This window comes from Coenobita brevimanus, chromosome 88 (assembly GCF_032717465.1).
Source record: "Coenobita brevimanus isolate Jiangsu-jjx chromosome 88, ASM3271746v2, whole genome shotgun sequence".
Classification (NCBI taxonomy): domain Eukaryota; kingdom Metazoa; phylum Arthropoda; class Malacostraca; order Decapoda; family Coenobitidae; genus Coenobita; species Coenobita brevimanus.
The window spans coordinates 1,172,694-1,193,903 of NC_137041.1; the positions used below are offsets into that span (position 1 = coordinate 1,172,694).

Here is a 21,210-nt window from a genome sequence, read left to right on the forward strand (position 1 = left end):
GAATAATGGCGCGATGCGCACCACGCCACGGCCTGAACTAACCTGTTGTTCAGCACCATTTCTTTACGTAGTACTTTAGAAATAATTTATTCTAGTTTAGATTACCAAAAATCATGCTAATACTCGGTTTTAAACAATCCAGCGTTTACAGCATCATTGGAAGAGATCTATTCCCACACGCTCTAACTTAGCGCGATTTATAGCTAATAATTAAAAAAAAAATGAATACATTAAAAAAAATCACGCATTGAACTAATATTTAAGGGCCCAAATATATGGGTGTCACAACCAGCAGAACTTTATAACACGTGTCACAAAATATTGTTAAATAAATCCCATAGGAACCAACGTTCGACCTAATCAGCACTAAGGGGTGTGGATAAAGGTACACCCACGCTCGTTCTCATTCTTGGAGTAGTGGTGGATATATAGCAGCCAACATAGCCTTGCACGCTATATAGTTGGGGTCAAGATAATTCTTATGCGTTACCCTCGTAATAGCTAAAGCTCCATTTTCTATCTTTCGTTTTCATAAAAAATGAAACTCAGAAAAAGGTTAACTTACGTAATTATGAACAAATTTCCCTGCGTAATTGTACTACGATAATTCTGGCCCAATGTATACATCAATATATACATCTCTTCCTTATGTATAACCTTCTCCTTATCGGCACTGAGCGACAAGTTCCCCATACACTTTCAAGTCGTCCAATTGCAAACCCTCCCCATACACACCTGCCTCATACAACTCACCCCCTTACACTCTATAAACATCTCACTCACTAATCTCACACAACAAGCATGGGATGGCATAAACTCTGCCACACTAGAACAACGGACACTTCTTATAACAACAGATACAGTATTGGTAAAGCCCTCGATGCCATCCCCAGAGGCAAACTAATCACCAAGATGCTCAGATGTATTACACACACATGGAGAAAAACACCAAACGCTGGAGTGCTGACCATTTGTCTGATAGACAAGCACATGTTGCATTCAAGGGCATGTCATCACCAACAGGAAATTTCCCTAATGGAGTTCCACATAGGTCAGTTACCTCAGCCACACTCTTTATCCCATACATGCATGACCTCACACCACAGCCACCCACAATCACTGCCTCATATGCAGATGACATCACCATAACAACCACACACTCAGACACAGCCTGCACTCTGCAACACGACTACCTTAACACACTGCAGACTTAAGGTCAAAGACACCAGGCTAACGATCGCCCCAGCCAAATCCACCAGCACGCTCATCACCAACAGTAAATATGAACACAAGTACTCCACCAACATCACATATAACAATGTGCGTATACCACACACCCTACACTAAGATCCTTACAGTGATATGACACCCGACTCACCTTCAAGGACCATGTGCAGGACATCAAAAGGCGATGCACCCCGGACTCAGTGCATCAAGGGGAAGTACAGGGCTAGACTTTGGCCAACAAAAAGAAACGGAACGCTCTCCTTACTCTACAAACAATACATTAAATGAGTGATGCCCTATTACTCCCTGACATGGGCTCCCATCCTATCTAGTAATTACACCATCTTGCAAACCAAACAACACAACGCCTTACCCAGCACCACTCCCACAGCTCACCTACACCCTGAAACTAAAGTCCTCCCTGTCAGACTCTACCTTAACATGAGGGGCACACAATTCCCTGCAGCAGCCTGTTCCCATATACGACACCCCAGTTATTACATGACAGACACACAAAACATCTAGGCACATAAAACCACCACCACACGAACATTATCAAACGCTCTACAACAATATCCCACCTCCATACATTCCAACACTAATAATGAAAAACCACCAACATACTCACCACACACGTAGGGCAATACACCTCGATCACATCACACTGCAAGCACCCCCCCTCCACACACACACACACACACACTCTCCTGATCTCCAGCCATCGGAGGTAAGAGAGTTCCCCTGGCTAGGCTTAGAGCAGAACATTATCCAGTCTCCTCCGTTTCCAGCTTTGATCTGGGTTGGGTGGAATAGCATAACACGTGCCCTGCTGGTAAAGTACACGCAAACATAACACACAATGCAGCACACACACCAAAACACACACCATGCAGCACCACACAGCACATACCACAAACATACTGTACTTTCAATATGGAGCTAATTGATTTTCCCAATACCTCACCGTTCCTCTTCGCTTCTCCTGTGCCATATAGCCTAATAAAAGGGAATCACCAGCAAATAACATTATAAACTTTTCTTTTTTAACGCAAGGAAGAAGGAATCGCAAGACTGAGAGAGAGAGAGAGAGAGAGAGAGAGCATTAAAGACAGATTCAGTACAGGAATTTGAAAACTCATTTAAAAAAATAATAATTCTTTTATCACATCAAATCAGCATTCTTCACTATTAATAACATCCCTATTTCAGATCTTACCTTTTTTCCTCTCGAATCTCATTTAACACAAAGGGAATCACCAGAAAATAAGAGGGAAAAATCCAAAGGGGTGATGCTTACCTGACTTTGGTGGTGGAGAGGGACGCCTTCACGTCGTGGCACCGATTTGGCAGGGCGGTGGAGCTGCCCAGTTACACAAACGTCCTTCGGTCTGCATCCTGTCCCCGAATGCATGATGGTGGCCTGCGGAAGAACGGAAACAAGAACATAAGAACATAAGAAGAGAGGATAACTGCAGTAGGCCGGTTGGCCCATGCTAGGCAGCTCCTAGAAGAGTAACTGAACTACTAGAATGAGATAAGGATAGCAAAGAAGAAGGCTCTCCCCCGCCCTCCAAACCCTCCAGCCGAAGCCGGCAGGAAAAAGTCAGAAAGAACACCACGCCGTATAGAAAAACTGGCGTGGACATTTTACAGGAAAGTGTGAAAGGAGAATAGAGACTATCATAGTGTAACCTGAAAAGAAAATTTATTTTTTAGTTAGTATTGGTTATAATATTTTCTTTATTCTATATCCACCCCTTATTTGTCATATGCTTATCTAGCCTATGCTTGAAACTCTCAATGGAAGAGGCAGCAACTACTTTACTAGGTAGCTTATTCCATTCGTCTACTACTCTATTACCAAACCAATTTCTACCGATTTCCTTTCTGAAACGGAATTTTTCTAGTTTGAAACCATTATTTCTAGTTCTATCCTGTATGCTCACTTTAAGTACCTTGCTAATATCTCCCTTATTTATACCATTCATCCACTTAAAAACCTCAATTAAGTCTCCCCTTACTCTACGCCTCTCTAGCGAATGCAGACTTAGTCTTTTCAGTCTGTCTTCATATGACAGGTTCCGGACGTCATGTATCATTTTAGTCATTCTTCTCTGTACATTTTCTAACGAATTAATATCCATTCTATAGTAAGGACACCAAAATTGTACTGCGTAGTCTAAATGTGGCCTTACTAATGCTAGATAAAGTTTCAGTATTACTTTAGATGATCTATTGCTCACGCTTCTCGAAATAAATCCTAGGACCCTATTTGCTTTATTTCTCGCATTAATGCACTGTTGCCTAGGTTTAAGGTCGTTACTAATCATAACTCCTAGATCTCTCTCGCATTCAGATTTGCTAATTTCTTTGTTATCTAAGCTGTATTTAGTATCTCCAATGGTCTTGCCTACGTTAAGTACTTTACATTTTTCAAACCAGCATGCAGTCTACCGGGTTCGACTTCAGATGAGCCTACTACTACGACTACTAGTACTACTAATAAAAAATAATAATAATAATAAAAATAATAACAACAATAATAATAATAATAATAATTATAATAATAATAATAATAATAACGCAAGGGTCAGGACGAACGTAGAGATGGAGGATGGGGGGTGTACACCCTTACATGTCAGAGTACAGAAATAAGGACACACACACACACACACACACACACACACACACACACACACACACACACACACACCTCTAACACTATTCACTCAGCCAGTGTCTCTTCAGCAAACCTCTTCCCCTGACACTAACCACACCCTAGACTAGAGGGAGAGGGTCGGGGGGACCCTTTTTAACCCTTTCACTACGAGATATCCCTTCAGCTGAATAAAATCAAAAGGAATTGGAAAGCACAGAATAACATTACACACCATCCTAGTGACAGATTTATCGCCAAAAGAAGGAACCAAAGGCTGAAATCCGGCCAAACTACAAGAGGACGAAAATCAAGACCACTTCCCCTCAGGATACATGAACACGCTGCTTACTTCCCGCAGTTCAGTGGCACAGTGAGACAATGCTACGGCTCAACATCCATTTCTATAGCACTTCTTCGTGACTAGCATCATATTCTAAAGTTAATCTCTTGCTAAAGCTCAGCATTCAAGATGGCAAGACGGCGATTTTACGTCTAGTTAAAGTGAACAGAGTGTAGCTGAGGACATGAAGGACTGAGAATACCGTTTAACTCTTGAATCTGAGAATAGTGCGTAAAAGAAGTGGGAATGAGTAGACACACGGGTGCTGCGTGCCCGCCTTTAAGTCCAGCAATCAAAATGAGATAGAGAGAATTTTTTAAAGGCCGAATCGAGCCCCCCAACTCCATTGCCGGGATTTCCGTCCATTTGAACTGTTTTATCCGAGCGGTTAAATTGGACGGTCACGCCGCCGACCGGTACGCGTTCCCGTTAAGGCGGTTATGGCCGTTACCGGGGGGGGGGGAAAGAGGGTGGAGGCGGCTAAAAGAATTATCCTCCCTCCATTTTCTTTTCTTTTTTTTATTTCTATTAGGACCTCAAGGGAGCCGGTGTACATTATCAGAGAGAGAGAGAGAGAGAGAGAGAGAGAGAGTTACCAGGACAAGTAATAACTCAAAGATCAAACCAAATCAAGGTCTTGCAAACCATATCGAGAAGGTACCATGACAGAGAGCGAGAGAGAGAGAGAGAGAGTCGTAATAATAAAAAGGAAGCTCGGGATTAAAAAAGCGGCAATATTATGACACAGGCACAGCAATGGTAAGGTCATAAAACCCACATATGAGTGAAGTAGCCGAGCCGAACGCACCACAACAAACACTTCCCGCCAATTTCACACTCCACGCCGCCACCTCCCACAAAAGCCTCCCCACCACAACACAAGCTCCCGGGGGCCCCCAAACTGCTCCCTTTGGCCCTATTTTCCCTTTTTCCTCCCTATTCACTACCCCTCCAGCGCCAGAAAGGGAAGGGAGAACGCAGAAGGCAATAATTCACAGGCTTAAGAGTGAGGGCGTTCGCGTGAAGTTGGATTCATGTTCCCAAAGACAAAGAATCGCGTAGGATCTTCTGTCAGCGATTTATTTTGCATGCTACGCCTATATATTTTCATGTATATCAAATCAACTTTTTATAATATCGATAAAGATTGCATAAATAACACAAGAATCTATTACTATCCCCCCAGATGGAGGAATACACTGTTGAGGGAGCCGACAAGAACGCGAGACAAAAGGAACAAGGTTGTTGATGCGCGCGTCTCCTCTGGGATTCAAGGAGGATTGATTTATGCGAACAAATACGTCAGACGGGAGGCGGGCATTTCACGCTCTCCTCACGGTCAGTTTAACACAGGGAGACAGTATTAGGTGAAGGAGGGAGGGCACGGCAAGAATGAGTGAGAGTGAATGGGGAGGAATGTTCGTGTGACAAAGAAGAAAGAAGGAAGGAAGGTTGGAAGGAAGTAAGAAGATAGAAAGGATGGAAGAATGGGAGAAAGTAAGAAGGTAGAAAGGAAGAAAGTAGGAAGGCAGAAAGGAAGGAAGTAGGAAGGAAGGAATAATAAAGAATTAGCACCAAGGCAGAAAATGGCCATACCTGTAAGGCACTAGGGTAGCAAGAGGTAGGGTCCGTGTGTGTGTGTGTGTGTGTGTGTGTGTGTGTGTGTGTGTGTGTGTGTGTGTGTGATAAAGACGGTACATTCAGCTCTATGTTTGAGGTCAACAGGATAAACCTTTAAAATTCAGACACACACACACACACACACACACACACACTCTATCTCCTCCACCATTTCTGTCTGCCACCTCTTGGCTCGTCTATTTACCTTTCTATCCCTTTCTCTCTTTATGTCTGTCTCTACATATCTCCAGCCACCAATATCTTTCCCTATCCGCCTATAATTATCTATCTGTCTATCTCCCATCCACCTGTCTATCTCCCATCTACCTGTCTGTCTCCCATCTACCTGTCTGTCTCCCGTCTACCTGTCATTTGAGGCTTCCCATCACCATACGGGATTAAGATGATCGTTTAGATGTATTGAGGTGATTGTTATTAGAGAGGTTCCCATGGCTCTCTCTCTCTCTCTCTCTCTCTCCCCACTTATCACACTTCTCTCCTCTCTTCACCCCTTATTCCTCCCTTCTGTTTCCTCTCCTCCTTCTCCAGCAGCCCTCCTCCTCCATTCTCTCTCTCTCTCTCTCTTTTCCTCCTCCCTTTTCTCCCTTACCTCCCTCCTTTCCCATTTTCCCTTCCTCACTCCTCTTTCTTGTTTCTCTTCAACCCTTCTTACCCCCCCTCCCATCCCTCTTTCATCTCTTTCCCTTCTCCCTCTAGGTCTCATCTCACTTCTCTCCCCCTTCCCTCCTCCCTTCCTCTCCCCCCTCCCCTAGCCCTTTCCCTCCTCTTAACTGCTTCATGCTAATTTCTTCTCATTGTGTGTAGTCGACGAGAGGGCAAAACACGATATCAGTAAGCAGGCTTAATGATACCACCCTCTCAAACACACAAGAGGTGTTTTTACTCTCCCTCCCTCCCTCCCTCTCTCTCTCTCTCTCTCTCTCTCTCTCTCTCTCTCTCTCTCTCTAAAGGTAAAACATTTTCAAATAATTCAATCTGATTCGCGAAGGAATTAACATAAATGGTGAGCAACTGAACAATATTTGATCGCTGACAACAAAACGTCTTGAATAAAGGAACAGACGAAGCTAGAAAATATAATCATTAACTATCTATCTATCTATCATTCTATCTATCTATCCACCTATCTGTCTATCTATCTACCTATCTATCTACATATCTACCTACTGATCAGCTGGTGTCCCATATATTTTCATCACAAATAAAAACGAAACATGGAAATGCACCTGGACGTCACACCTTTCCCAGAACATGAGATGATGGATAACACAACAAGATAAAGAAACGGAATTTGCGGAAACTTAACAGGACAGAGACGAGGAAACTTGGAGGGGCCTACGACATGCAGTGGAACGTCTGGTTGATGATGATGATGATGATGATGATGATAATGCAGGGAGGGAATGTGAAGGCAAGTAGGCAGGCCAGGAAGGGGTAAGTAGGGTAGGGTGAAGGCAGGTAGGGTGAAGGTAGATAGGGTGAAATCAGGTAAGGTTAAGGTAGGTAGGGTTAAGGCAGGTAGGGTTAAGGCAGGTAGGGTGAAGTCAGGTAGGGCGAAGGCAGGTAGGGTGAAGGTAGGTCAGGTGAAGTTTTAGAATATTTATTAATAAGGGCAGGCCAAAGACGAGATCTGTTTACACTCGATCAGCTGATTTTGTGGCGGGAGAAATTGATCCGCGTTTGTTTACACTCGATCAGCTGATTTTGTGGCGGGAAAATTGATTGGTGTCTTATCCCTTCCCAGACAAGATACTCCTTCCCATCTGCACCTCAGGGGATTATTGTCGTTGTTGTTGGTATTACTGGTGCTGTTGTGTCTTTGGTCTTACGTCTGTTTTTCCTTTTTAACGCCTTTATTTGAGGCGTCTTTTCTTTGGACCTGTTTTTCGAGATGAGACTGTTTTCTTGTATTTGTAAAGTTAATTGTCTTTGAGTTTCCTTTTCGTTCTTGCTCTCTCTCTCTCTCTCTCTCTCTCTCTCTCTCTCTCTCTCTCTCTCTCTCTCTCTCTCTCTCTCTCACCACCACAAAGGGCTGGGGATGAACGACCAACAGGCATCATTCTTGTCATCAAAATCTCATTAGCGGGGGAGGAGGGGGTGGTGTGGAGGTGGTGGAGGAGGAAATGGGGGAGAAAGGGTTGGGGAAGGAGAAGAAAGGGGGGAGGGAAGAAGAGGGGAGAGAAAAAAGAGAAGGGAGGTAAGGCGAGAGAGCTGTGGGGAGGGATGAGAAAGAATGGGAAAATGAGCGGAGAGGGAAGGGAGGAGCGAAGATGTGGGGAAGGAGAGGAAAAAAGGGGAAAAGAGGAGAAAGAGAAGGAAGGGAAAGAGTTGTGGGGAGGGAGGGGAAAAAGAGAAGGGAGGGAAGGGAAAAGCAGAATTGTGGGGAGGGAGGGGAAAGATGGGAGAAGAGGAGAAATGTTATGTGTGATAATACCCAAAGAAATTCTATACGAACCGGGAATTCCTGGCCGTGAACCCCCAGAAAGTAAAGGTGGGGACGTATAATTAACCAGGCAGGACAGCAGCCTGGTTATGTCAGTGCCACCACGTGAAGGCGTCCCTCTCAAGCAGCTAAGGGGGGATGGTGGTCGAATGAAGAAGCAGGTGTGTAGTTCAAAAGGACGCGGGTTCGAATCTCGGCTGTTGCACTGAAGACCTTGAATATTAGATACCAGACAGTCCTTCCTACGGTATAAACTTCATCAAAACACCGGTATACACGTCATCAAAACACCGATGTACACTTGCTACGGTATTCACTTCATCAAAACACCGGTAATAATACTCTCATATTGATTCCAAATGTGATATTCCAGAGCACAACACACCAGAGTGGGAACAGTGGGTACTGGTGCCCAAGTGGTGACGTGCGAGGGGTGTCGGGGCTCATACATGATTTAAAGGTTACGTACAGGATGATGGCATGATATGGAGACCTTAAAATGTGCTGCACTTCTCTCTCTCTCTCTCTCTCTCTCTCCCTCTCTCTTCTCCGGTACCCAGTGACCCAGTCGGCTCCCTTTGGTTCTGAGAGGGTCAACCACTCGTCACGGGCAAATGGAGGAGAGGGAGGGACAAGGAGGAGGAGAGGGAGAGGCAAGGAGGAGGAGAGGGAGAGGCAAGGAGGAGGAGAGGGAGAGGCAAGGAGGAGGAGAGGGAGAGGGAAGAAGGAGGAGGAGGAGGAGGAGGAAGCAGAGAACAGGGAGTGGAAGCAAGGAAAATGGGAAGAGTCGGGAAACAGTCAAATGAAGCTTTACAACACCGTAAAAAAAAAAGAAAAAAGGAACGCATTTGACTTAATGGCCATCCTTATTGCTATTACTGCTGTGTGTGTGTGTGTGTGTGTGTGTGTGTGTGTGTGTGTGTGTGTGTGTGTGTGTGTGTGTGTGTGTGTGTGTGTGTGTGTGTGTGTGTGTGTGTGCTGGAAGATATATAAAAAGGTAAAACTGAACGTATTCTCAGCAGTAGCATTATTAACCATACAATAAACGCAAACAGACAAGTTCATCACTACAGATGTTAAATAAAAAGCTATATTTATCATTATCATCACCCACAACCACCACCATTCAATCCTCACTCCTCTTCCTCCTCCTCCTCCTCTTCCTCCTCCTCCTCCTCTTCCTCTTCCTCCTCTTCTTCCTTCTCCTCCAAGACTTCTTATCCTCCTCCACCTCCTCCCCCTTCTTCTCCTCCTCATTCGCAGGTGATCTGGGGTAGGGAATTTCTCATTACCTGTACAATACCTTAGTCCCCTGAGCAGGTAAAGGAGAGAGAGAGAGAGAGAGAGAGAGAGAGAGAGAGAGAGAGACAGACAGACAGACAGACAGACAGAGACAGACAGACAGACAGACATAGAGGGGGGGAAGGAATGGTGTGGATGGGACGGAGGGGGCGGAAGAGTACAAAGGGAGGAGGGAGAGAGGGGGAGAGGAGAGAGGAGGGAAGAAGAGGGAGGGAAGAAGAGGGAGGGAGGGAAGAGAGATAGAGTGGAGAGGTAGGGGCAAAGGGAAAGAGAGTACACGTGAAGAGAGGGAGAAGAAGATAAAGACAAGGAGGACGGAGGAACGAAGGAGGAATGAAGGGAGAGAGACAAGAGGGAAAGAGGAAGGAGAGAAGAAAGCTGATAAGAGGAAAGATGGAAGGAGGGAAGAAGGAAGGGAGGGAGAGAGAAAAAAGGGAAGGAGGAGAGAAGGAAACTTATAAGAAGGAAGATAGAAGGACGGAAGAAAGAGAAAAGAGACAAGGAGACAGGGAGGAGGAAGGGGGAAAGGGAGACACAGTGATGAGGGAGGGAGGAGGGGAGGGAGAGACAGTGATGAGGGAGGAAGGGAGGGAGAAAGTCAAAAGGGAGGGAGGAAAGGAGGGAGAGACAGCAAGGAGCGAGGGAGGAAGGTGGAGGGATGGAAGGAGACAGATAAGCGGGAAGGGCCGGGTAGAGTCGATAACCTGAGCTATTTAATCCCAGCCGGAAATCCTGCCTTAGTGTGGGATTACTGGATTGACTCCAACACAACCACTAGACCCCCCACCCCTTCTTATCTCTCTCTCTCTCTCTCTCTCTCTCTCTCTCTTTTAAATAGGCAGGGACAGATAAACGGATAGACAGACATAGATTGATTGCCAGATAGAAATAGATAGAAACATATACAGACAGAGAGAGCAGCAGCGTGTAGAATAAACAAGAAAAAAGTAGTATAATATGTCATTAATTTTAACGCACGCGGGTTTTTAGTTCCTCATCAGGCAGGCGTAACATCACCACGAGGAAGGGTACGCGGGTGTGGGGTAAATTCAAGACTACGATTAGCCTAGCCCCGGGACCCTATACCTCGCAGGGGGCCATAGTGAGACTTATCTACATCATCATTTTTATCACTACTTGAATTTGTGTTATGCTGCTGCTGATGATGATGATAACGTGTGACAAACTTTCTTTTCCCCTGTTCCTTACTTTCTTCCTTCTTTCTTTATCTGTTCTTGTTTCTCCAGTATGTGATAAGCGTAAGAAAAGGTGTATGGGTGTTCATGGATGGGACTCCGAAGGAAGTCTGAAGTGGTGGTGGTGGTGGTAGGATGGGGAGGTAATACAATGGGTCGTGTGTGTGTGTGTGTGTGTGTGTGTGTGTGTGTGTGTGTGTGTGTGTGTGTATGTGTGTGAAGGTGTGGGGAAGTGTGGTGCAGCGGAGTGGGTGTTTTGGTGAGGGTCAGAATGTGGTAAGGGTGAAATAAGTAAAGGTATGGGCTAAGGATGGATGTGAAAGAAATGGGTGGTTAACTAAAGTGAGTATAAGAGTGATGGGGGTTTTGGAGAGGATGGGTGTCGGTGGGGGAGATGGGGTTACTGGGGTGGGGAGAGACAATCATGGTGGTGGAGGGGTGTTAACAATGAGGGGGCGGTAATAAAATGTGATGGGTGGGGGGCAGGGGTGAGGGGGCAAGGCAGGGCAGGGCAGGGCAGGGCAGGGAAGGGCAAGACAAGACAGGACAGTGTAGCAGAGGACAAAGGGAAAACATAGCAAGATAGGGCAAGGCGAGAATGAGATGGACAGGGAAGGGCAAGGCAGGGCAGGGCAGGGCAAGAAGAAGATGGACAAAGCAAGGCAGGGCAAGAGAAAGACAAGGAAGGCAGGACAACTCAAGCCAAAGCAAGACTGGGCAGGGCAAGGGAGGAAGAAGCACGGGAGGGTAAGGGAGAGCAAGGCAAGGCAGGAGATTGCAGGGGAGGGGAAGGGCAGGCAGGGAAGGGCAAAGGAGGGCAAGGGGAGGGCAAGGGGAGGGCAGGGCAAGGCAGGGGAGGGCAAGGGAAGGCAGGCACATTATTGCCAGGCCACACAACTGCTCTTGCTCCCTGGATTCATTTGCGGCGGCACTGGAGTCAAGAATGGAGGCGGCAGTTAATGGCCAGAGAGGAGGGGGCGGGACGGGCTTACAGGGGCTGAGTGTGGCTTCCCAGGCTGGCCAATGGTGCTTCGGGGGGGCTTGGGGGCGGGACTTGGGCGGGGCTTGGACGGGGCAGATTTTAGAGGCGGGCTGGAGCGAGAGGGTAGCAGTCTGGAGAGAGAGAGGGAGCGGGGGAGAGAGCCAAAGCGAGCGAGAGAGAGCGCTAGACAAGAGCCGGAGAGAGATAGAGTGCGGAGAAAAGAGCTAGAGAAAGAGAGGCACAGCAGAAGACAATACCACAGTGCGAGAGAAAGAGAGAGAACTGCATCGGAAGGACAACTACAGTGCCGAAGAGCGAGGCTTCAGACAAGGAGATTGAGCAAGAAAAAGTGAGAAAGTGAGTGAGGCAACATGATCCACGCTACAGGCCTTCCTTTCTTCAACCCGCTGCTCAGTGTGGGCGGGGTGCCGTTCCCATGGGCGCTGCCACAGGGCTCCCCGCCATCGTCACCGCCCTCGTCACCTGTCTCTCAGGGCGGCAGCAGCGCGACGTGGCCCAGACCGCAGCCGCGCGCCGCATCCTTCACCATAGACGCAATTCTTGGCCGCAGACATCACGAGGAGGCAAGGGGACTGCGGCGCGAGATGCGGTCAGCCCCCTACCATACGCCGCAGCAGGAGACCAACGGCGGAGGTAAATCTGCGACGAACGGGGTCAGCGGCGGCAAGAACAAAGTGAAGAGAGTGCGCACGATATTCACAGCAGAGCAGCTGGAGAGACTGGAAGCGGAATTTGCGCGGCAGCAGTATATGGTTGGGCCTGAGAGACTGTATTTGGCCGCTGCGCTGAATCTAACGGAGGCGCAGGTGAAGGTGTGGTTCCAGAACAGGCGCATTAAGTGGCGCAAACAGTACATGGAGCAGCAGCACGCTAGGTTACAGGCGGGAGCGACAGCGGGGGAGAATACCACGCCGATTCCCCGTCAGACACCGGAAAATACCACGGCGATGCCCCGCAACGCCACGGACATACCCACCACCCCGCCCCCACAACTCCCGGACCTGCCTGCCAGCCCCGCCAGCCCAGACCAAGACCAAGACCAGGACTCAGACCATCAGGATAGTGGTGCAAGTGCCGGTGCGGGTGCGGGTTTATCCTATCCACAATACCTTGCCGCCCTTACGCCCGCCTACCCCGCCCACCAGAGCGAGCCCGCGGATCTGTCCACCTGTGGCCCCGGCAGAGCCAAGTGAGCCCTACCAAGCTCCGCTGCACCCACACCTCGCCACTCCACCCCGCCGCAGCCTGACGCACGCCCGTCGCTGCCAGAGGGCGGCCCCGTGCTACTCTCCCCGCCTACTACAAGGTAGAGGACATCCGCAGACCCTGCCCTGCATGGCGCCGTCTGCTCCACCTGGGGCGTCCAGCCCCGCCCCGCCGAAGGCAGACGAGGCCCAGCAGACCCGCCACGGCCCCGTCTGCCCGCTTTAGAGGACTTGCAGACCCCACCAAGGACCAGTCTGCCCCGTCACCCCTCCCCGCCCTGGTAGTGAAGGACCTGCACATCTTTCCTAGGACCCGTCTGCTCCTCAGCCGCCCCAAGGAAGGTAGAAGAGGCCCTGCAGACCCCACCCCGCCCTGCCCCGCCCCGCCACCAAGGCCTCTGAACTGACCCTTCGTGAGTGTCTGTGGCGGTGTACATATATGTGTACATAGTGTCCTGTGTGTACATATTGTGTATGTGTGTGTACTTTAAGTGCTGGGGTGTACACTGTGCTACCCCTCTACACCTTAATATTCTAGTCTTTATAATAAAATTGTCACAAACGTTACTGCCATAGTTTTACCTCACTCCTCTCAATGGCTATACTGCATATAACATTAACTGCTCTGCTTAACCCCTTCACTACCAGACGCCTTCCCTAACTGAGTAATATATGATGCTATACATAATAAAATAAACCATCGTACTGAAGGGGTTGGTGGAGAAATTCAAACCTAGGAAATACTGTTAGATCTGCTTAGCCTAAGTAAGCTTTGGTAAACGTTATCTGCCCCTCCTGTTGTTACTGTCAGATTTCCCTTCCTCCTAAATTGCTCCTTGTATTATTAGTCACATTAAAAGATTCGCAAACCAACCCCGGAGGACGAGAAAAAAAAAAAGAGAGAGAGAGAATATAAAATCAAGAGGAGGAACAAAAACAACGAACGTTTACCTAAGCTCCTAACACCACCTGTCAAAAAATATATATATATATAAATAAAAAAAGATTGAAGGAAAAGAGAAATTACCCTTGACTATTATAAAGAAAAAAAAAAATCCTCTGAATCAAACCACATAGCTATAACCAGAAAAAATATATATAAATAACGTCAATGTACTTTATGGATTAACAAAAACATTAGTATATAATAAAAGTCTGGATTTTCCTTCTGATTTTAACTCCGGGAACAATATTTTTTTCCAAAGTTCCTTCTTGCTGTCTCCAAAGAATTAATTAGTAAAAAAAGTATCTACTGAGATCCAGGTATCACAATGGGGTGTCGGAACTCAATGCTCCCTGTCTCCCTATTTATGCTACGAAGTGGATCAGGATTTATGTCCGGAGCTGTATCTGGCAGCACATAACATCCTGAGATTACACTCTATATGGGTTACTAATATGGGGAACAGAATAAATATATAAATAAATCATCATCATCATCATCATCACCAGGATAAACACAAACATAATAATAATAATGATAATAAAAATCTATCTATCTATCTATTGCCAGACGCCTCAATCCCGTTTGGGGTGGCCACAAATAAATCGCCTCCAAGTACCCCTGTCCCCCGCCATTTCACTGCCCTGCTCCCAACTCACACCCCCCTCTCTCATATACCTCTCCACCCCATCCCTCCATCTCGTCCTCGGCCTCCCCCTCCCTCTTCCTCCCTCCACCTCACTCACATAAACTCTCTTCGTCAGTCTTTCACCCTCCATAATATAATAATAATAAACTTGATATGGAGAATCAGAAAAAAGTAAGATTTGCAAATAAAAATAAAAATGGCAGCAGTGTGGTTATAGATGTAGTGGAAAAATAATTATATATAAAAAAAAAAGATTAGAACACAATATGGATGAGAGAAAGCGAAAGTGAGAGAGAGAGAGAGAGAGAGAGAGAGAGAGAGAGAGAGAGGGGGGGGCTGAAGTGATGTTAATAAGGCATCAAACAGGTAAGGTGATTGCCCCCGTTACCTGCTGAAGGACTTAATTACAGGTATCCATTAGCTGCCTCTCTCTCTCTCTCTCTCTCTCTCTCTCTCTCTCTCTCTCTCTCTCTCTCTCTCTCTCGTGAAATTATGCAATCCTTTTCGTCGACCTTTTTTCCCTTCCATGTCCCCGTCTCCCTTCTCCTTCCTCCCTTTCATCTCTTTCTTTTTCACTCCTGTTCTTTTCCTTCTTCATTCCTCCCTCTTTCCCTCCCTTCCTTCCTTCTCTCCTCTCTCTTATTCTGTCCATACATTCGTTCCTTCCTTCTTTTCCTCCATTCTCTTCTCTCCCTTCCTCCATCTTTTCTTCTCTCCTTCCACTGTTTCCTCCTGTATCTTATTCTCTCCACCCATGCCTTCCTTCCTTCCTTCTCCCCCTCCTGTCTCTCCATCCAATTCTTCCTTCCTTCCCTCCCTCCTTTCCCTCCACCCAATTCTTTCTTCTTTCCCTCCCTCCTTTCTCTCCAACCAACCCCCCCTTTCTTTCCCTCCCTCCTGTCTCTATATCCATTCCTTCCTTCCTTCCCTCCCTCTTTTCTCTCCATCCAATCCTTCCTTCCTTCCCTCCCTCCTTTCTCTCCATCCAATCCTTCCTCCCTTCCCTCCCTCCTTTCTCTCCATCCAATTCTTCCTTCCTTTCCTCCCTCTTTTCTCTCAGTTCAGTTCTTTCTTGCTTCCCTCCCACCTTCCATCCAATTCTTCCTTCCTTCCTTCCCTCCCACCTTCCATCCAATTCTTCCTTCCTTCCTTCCCTCCCACCTTCCATCCAATTCTTCCTTCCTTCTTTCCCTCCCTCCCACCCGATCCCACTTAGAACGATAATAAAGTAGCCTACTATTTTTCGCCTACGAGCTCGTACATCAAAGCCAGGTATACGACATCCGCTGACACCTAATCAATTGAAAGAACACGTCATTACCACCTTAATTAACAGCCACGGTGATAATTACGGCTAATGAGACGAGCAGGAGAGAGAGAGAGAAGTTTTTCCTCTCTCTCTCTCTCTCTCTCTCTCTCTCTCTCTCTCTCTCTCTCCATTTATCTATCGATCTGTCTGACTACTACCTGACGGAACCGTTCAAGGAGTGGCCTCGACAACAACTACTACTGCAATCTACATCTTTTATCAATCTGTCTATCTATCTGCCAAACGATCAATCTATCTATCCATCTATCTATCCGTCTATTTATCTATCTATGTCTACCTACCTAGCACCTATCCCTACTCATCATCACCTCCTCTTAAACATACGTAAAGTCTGTATACTCTACGTATCAATTCACCTTCCTATGACTCCCACTTATAGTCCCAGGTGAGTTCAGTCAGGTAGCCTAAGTTTCCGATTTCATTCTTTCCCATAAAATTCCCGTCAGTTTTTCTAAAGTGAAGTGCTCATACTTTTTTCCTTCCGACTTAGGATGGAGAGTGAAGATGGGTAGTAGTAGTAGTAGTAGTAGAAACAGTAGTAGTAATAGTAGTAGTGGTTTTATATTCACTTTTATTTTTTGTGGCAGGGGACCCACAAGAAGACAGGTCCTTGAGGTCATATGTAAGAGTAAAACCATCAACCTTTACCATGATTAAAATGAAAATAATAATAAGACAACCTGATCATATATAACTCCTCTTTGTCATCCCTCTTCCTGGTCTACCTCTTCTTCTTCCTTCAAGTATTAATTACAGGTGATTATGGCCCTAATTACCCATAAAAACGTGTAATACAGGTAATGAGGCAATCAGGTGAAGAGTAATTAAGGTGTGATGGACGCAGGTGATATTAATAACATGAGATTACATTCACCTGATTATATTATATGGAATTACGAATTTCTCTCTCTCTCTCTCTCTCTCTCTCTCTCTCTCTCTCTCATATTCTCACTACTCACACACACACACACACACACAGAACCACAAAAAAATCATACATACACGTACACACACACACACACACACACACACAACCACAAAAAAAATCATACATACACACACACACACACACGTACACGCACACGCAAAAAAAACACACACACACACAAACGAAAAAACACATCGCACAGGTAAAAAAAAAATCAGGTACGGCCTTAAAACAATAAAAATGGAATGAAACCCAACACACCACACCTGACATTCCTAACAGAGTGGAGGGTGGCGAGGATACACACACACACACACACACACACACACCTCAACTATCCTCATCATCATCATCACTACCATATATCTGATGTGAGCAGGATCCCAAACGGTAGCACATCATCACCATAAAACACACACACACACACACACACACACACACACACACACACACACACACACACACACCTCAACTATCCTCATCACCATCATCACTACCATATATCTGATGTGAACAGGATCCCAAACGGTAGCACATCATCACCATAAAACACACACACACACACACACACACACACACACACACATACACACACACACACACACACACACACACACGATTTTATACACCCTGTTGCTCCTCACGCGCGGGTGTAAAAGTCCTCAGGTTGAAGGGGCTGAAGGAGAAACACGCATGAACCAAAAAAAAAAAAAAATAGTGAGAGAGAGAGAGAGAGAGAGAGAGAGAGAGAGAGCCAAGTCGACATCAAAGCCTTGTTATCAATATCATCAATGTCAAGCCGTGTGGGTGTCGCTGCTGAAAAGGTTAATTATTTTCGCCGAGATAATGAGACGAAATACAAAAATCTCCCTTCATAATGTGGGGAAAAAGGAACAGGATAATAAGAATAAAAAATACAAAAAATTTTCATTTGGGAATGTAGGTGGCGACAGAGACAGTGAGCGGCGGCCACGGGAACTAACTATGAAGGGAGGGGGATGTGTGTGTGTGTGTGTGTGTGTGTGTGTGTGTGTGAACAATGAGGGAGGCTGAATGGAAGGTCAAGATCACAGGATAAGGTCAATGTTGGGGGCAGGTGTTGCACAGGTGTACGGTGCTAATTCCTGTCTATACTCTGTCTGAGGCAATTTGGTCTTGTACTGAAGGGGTTAAGGAAGTCTGCATTGAACCCCTCCAGTTGGAAAAATCTCTCCTGACGTTAACATAATCGTATGGAGATGGCAAGAACGAAATAAGGACAAACGTGGTCTGAGTGGAGGTCTTTCGCCACTGTCCACACACACCCACACCCACACACACACAATCCTCCATATAGTCAGGCTTTGGAGTTCACATATTTTTACACCTAACCTCTCCAAAGCATTATTTTTATCTATATATTTATTTATCTCGTATTGGTGTATTTTTTATGGTGAGGAGAGAGGGCCACCTAACCTCTCCAGCGCATCATTTATTCATTTATCTATTTATTTATTTTTATCTGGTGCTGGGGAATTTTTTATATAATGGAGAGGGGTCGTGGGCAGGTACATTACGCAATAAAAGCTCATCCATTTATACATACGTGGGTGTATTAAATTCTTTGTATGTGACGCGTATTTAAAAAGGCACTGGCGTCATGGCTTTATAATGGAAAAAATAAGGGCGGTGAATTTTGAAACACACACACACACACACACACACACACACACACACACACACACACACGCACACACACACACACACACACACACACACACATACACACACACACACACACACCTCACTGTCACTGTTTCCTCTTCTCCAGCATCTCCGTTTATACATCTCTCTCTTTCCTCTTTTCTTCCTTCCCTATTCGTTCTCTCTCTCTCTCTCTCTCTCTCTCTCTCTCTCTCTCTCTCCTTCCTCCTCCTCCTCCAACTTACTTTCCCACCTCCTTCTCAACACCCCCACTCCCCCCCCTTCTCACCCTCTCCTTTTCCTCCTCTTCCTTCATCCTTTCCTCTCTTCCGTCAGCTACCCCTCCTATTTCCTTCTCACCCTGCCTCCTTCCTCTGTCTTTCTTCCTCTCCTCTTCCTCCTCCTCCTCCTTCTTCCTTTCCCCATTCCTTTCCTCTCTTCCCATTTCCTCCTCCCTCCCCCTTTCCTTCCTCTCTTTCTCTAGCTTCTGCCTCTCTCCCCCTCTCTTCCACCACCACCTCCTCTCTCTTCCTTCCTCTCATACACTAAGCCCTTCCCTCCCTCTCTTCCTCCGTCCAGCTCCTCCACTTCCTCCCTCCCTCCCTCCCCCCTCCCTCTCATTACCCCAGCCACCAGCCCCATTAATTAAAGGCGCCGTAATGGAACTGCTTCATGTAAGGTCCACTCACAACTTTATATTAATTCTCTCTCATTTGTGTTTCCCAGCGACGGCACGGAGAGACAGAGACAGAGAGAGAGAGAGAGAGAGAGAGAGAGAGAGAGAGAGAGAGAGAGACAGAGACAGACAGACAGACAGACAGAGACAGAGACAGAGAGAGAAAGAGAGACAGACAGACAGACAGAATAAAGAGATACATAGTTATAAATGAACAGACACAAACAGAAACAGATAGATGGATAGATAGACAGACAGACAGACAGACAAATAGACAGACAGCATGATAGGTGGATAGAGAGGAAAAATGAGGAAAAAAATGCAATACCTGCGTCGGTGCTAAAAGAGATAAAATTCTACGGTGCACGTTTGCCATATTTCACTTCCTGCACAAACCTAGGAAAGAGGGAGGGGGGAACAGATAGGTGGAGGGGAGAGGAAAGGAGGGAGGGAAGAGGAGGAAGAGAAGAAGAGGGAGGAAAGAGAAGGAAGAGAAGAAGAGGGAGGGAAGAGGAGGAAGAGAAGAAGAGGGAGGGAAGAGGAGGGAGAGAAGAAGAGGGAGGGAAGACGAGGAAGAGAAGAAGAGGGAGGGAAGACGAGGAGGAGAAGAAGAGGGAAGGGAGAGGAGGAAGATGAGGAGGAAGGGAAGAGGAGGAAGAGACGAGGAGAGAGGGAAGAGGAGGGGGGGAAAAGGTGGGAGGGAAAAGGAGTGAGAAGAGGAAGAAAAGAGGAGGAGACGAAAAGGAGGTAAAAGGGGGTAGGGGAAGAGAGGAACGAATAAAGGAGAGAGAAGGATAGAAGTCCTGGGAGAATACGTAATGCCTCTTCCTTGGCGACTTATTCACACATCAAACACTAAAAATCCCTTTTATTTTACATATGCAAACCTGATCGATATTAAAAAGACATAAATTAAAATACAAGTGAAGGCAAAGGTGTAATAAGCTGGATAAGTCGCCAATATAAAGGCGTTGACAAGTCTGCTATGTCAGAGAAAAGGCGCTGTTCAACTTACCCTCAATTCCTTTCCCCCCCGATCGCTCTTTAAGAATGAGCTGGTGAATCAGAACAAGAATACATACGTTAATAACAATAATCATCATCATCATCATCATAATCATTATCTTCATCATCATTATCTTCATCATCATCATCATCATCTTCATAACAATAATAACAGTAATAGTAGTAGTAGTAGTAGTAGTAGTAGCAGCAGCAGCAGCAGCAGTAGTACTAGTAGTAGTAGTAGTAGTAGTAGTAGCAGCAGCAGCAGCAGCAGCAGTAGTACTAGTAGTAGTAGTAGTAGTAGTAGTAGTAGTAGTAGTGAAGAAGAGGAAGAAGTAATAAAAAAATCATCTTTCATTCCTCCTACCGTCACGCGACTTCATACAGGCTGGGGGGGGGGGCAGAGGTAAAAATTGAGAGAGAGAGAGAGAGAGAGAGAGAGAGAGAGAGAGAATGGGAAGGAAAATGGGGGAAAATAAAATAGCAGTAGGAGATAACACAGGTAAATTGAAAAACTAAGGTAAGGTGAGGCAGCGTGAGGTAGGGTAAAACAGGGTGAGGCAGGGTTAGGCAGACTGAGACAGGATGAGGTAGGGTAAAGCAGAGTGAGGCAGAGTTAGGCAGGGTGAGACGGGAAGAGGCACAGCAAGGCAGAGTGAGGCAGGGTTAGGCAGGGTGAGGCAGACAGGCAACAATGATTAATTTGATGCTACGTTAGTGAGAAGTTATCTGCCTCTGCTTCTCTCTCTCTCTCTCTCTCTCTCTCCTTCATTAACCCCCCTCCCTATCCCCCAACACACCTATCCCTGCTCAGTGCCAACCTATCCACATAATGAGTCTCCATCTCACTCTGACGGCCTGTGATGGATAGGGGAGGGGAGGGGAGGGAAGGGGGATAGAGTGAGGTAAGGGATAGGCATGAGAGTGTCTTCCTCCTACTTACATGTTCTCTTCCTCGTCCCCTCCCTCTTCCTCTCCCT

At 46.4% G+C, this 21,210-nt stretch overlaps 1 protein-coding gene across 1 annotated transcript; it reads left to right on the plus strand.

Moving 5' to 3' along the window:
• Window positions 1-12,161: 12,161 nt before the first annotated feature.
• Window positions 12,162-13,004, plus strand: LOC145411156 (uncharacterized). The gene has a single exon (XM_080281210.1). It carries the CDS (start codon window positions 12,162-12,164, stop codon window positions 13,002-13,004), a length of 843 nt encoding a protein of 280 aa, XP_080137336.1.
• Window positions 13,005-21,210: the final 8,206 nt, after the last annotated feature.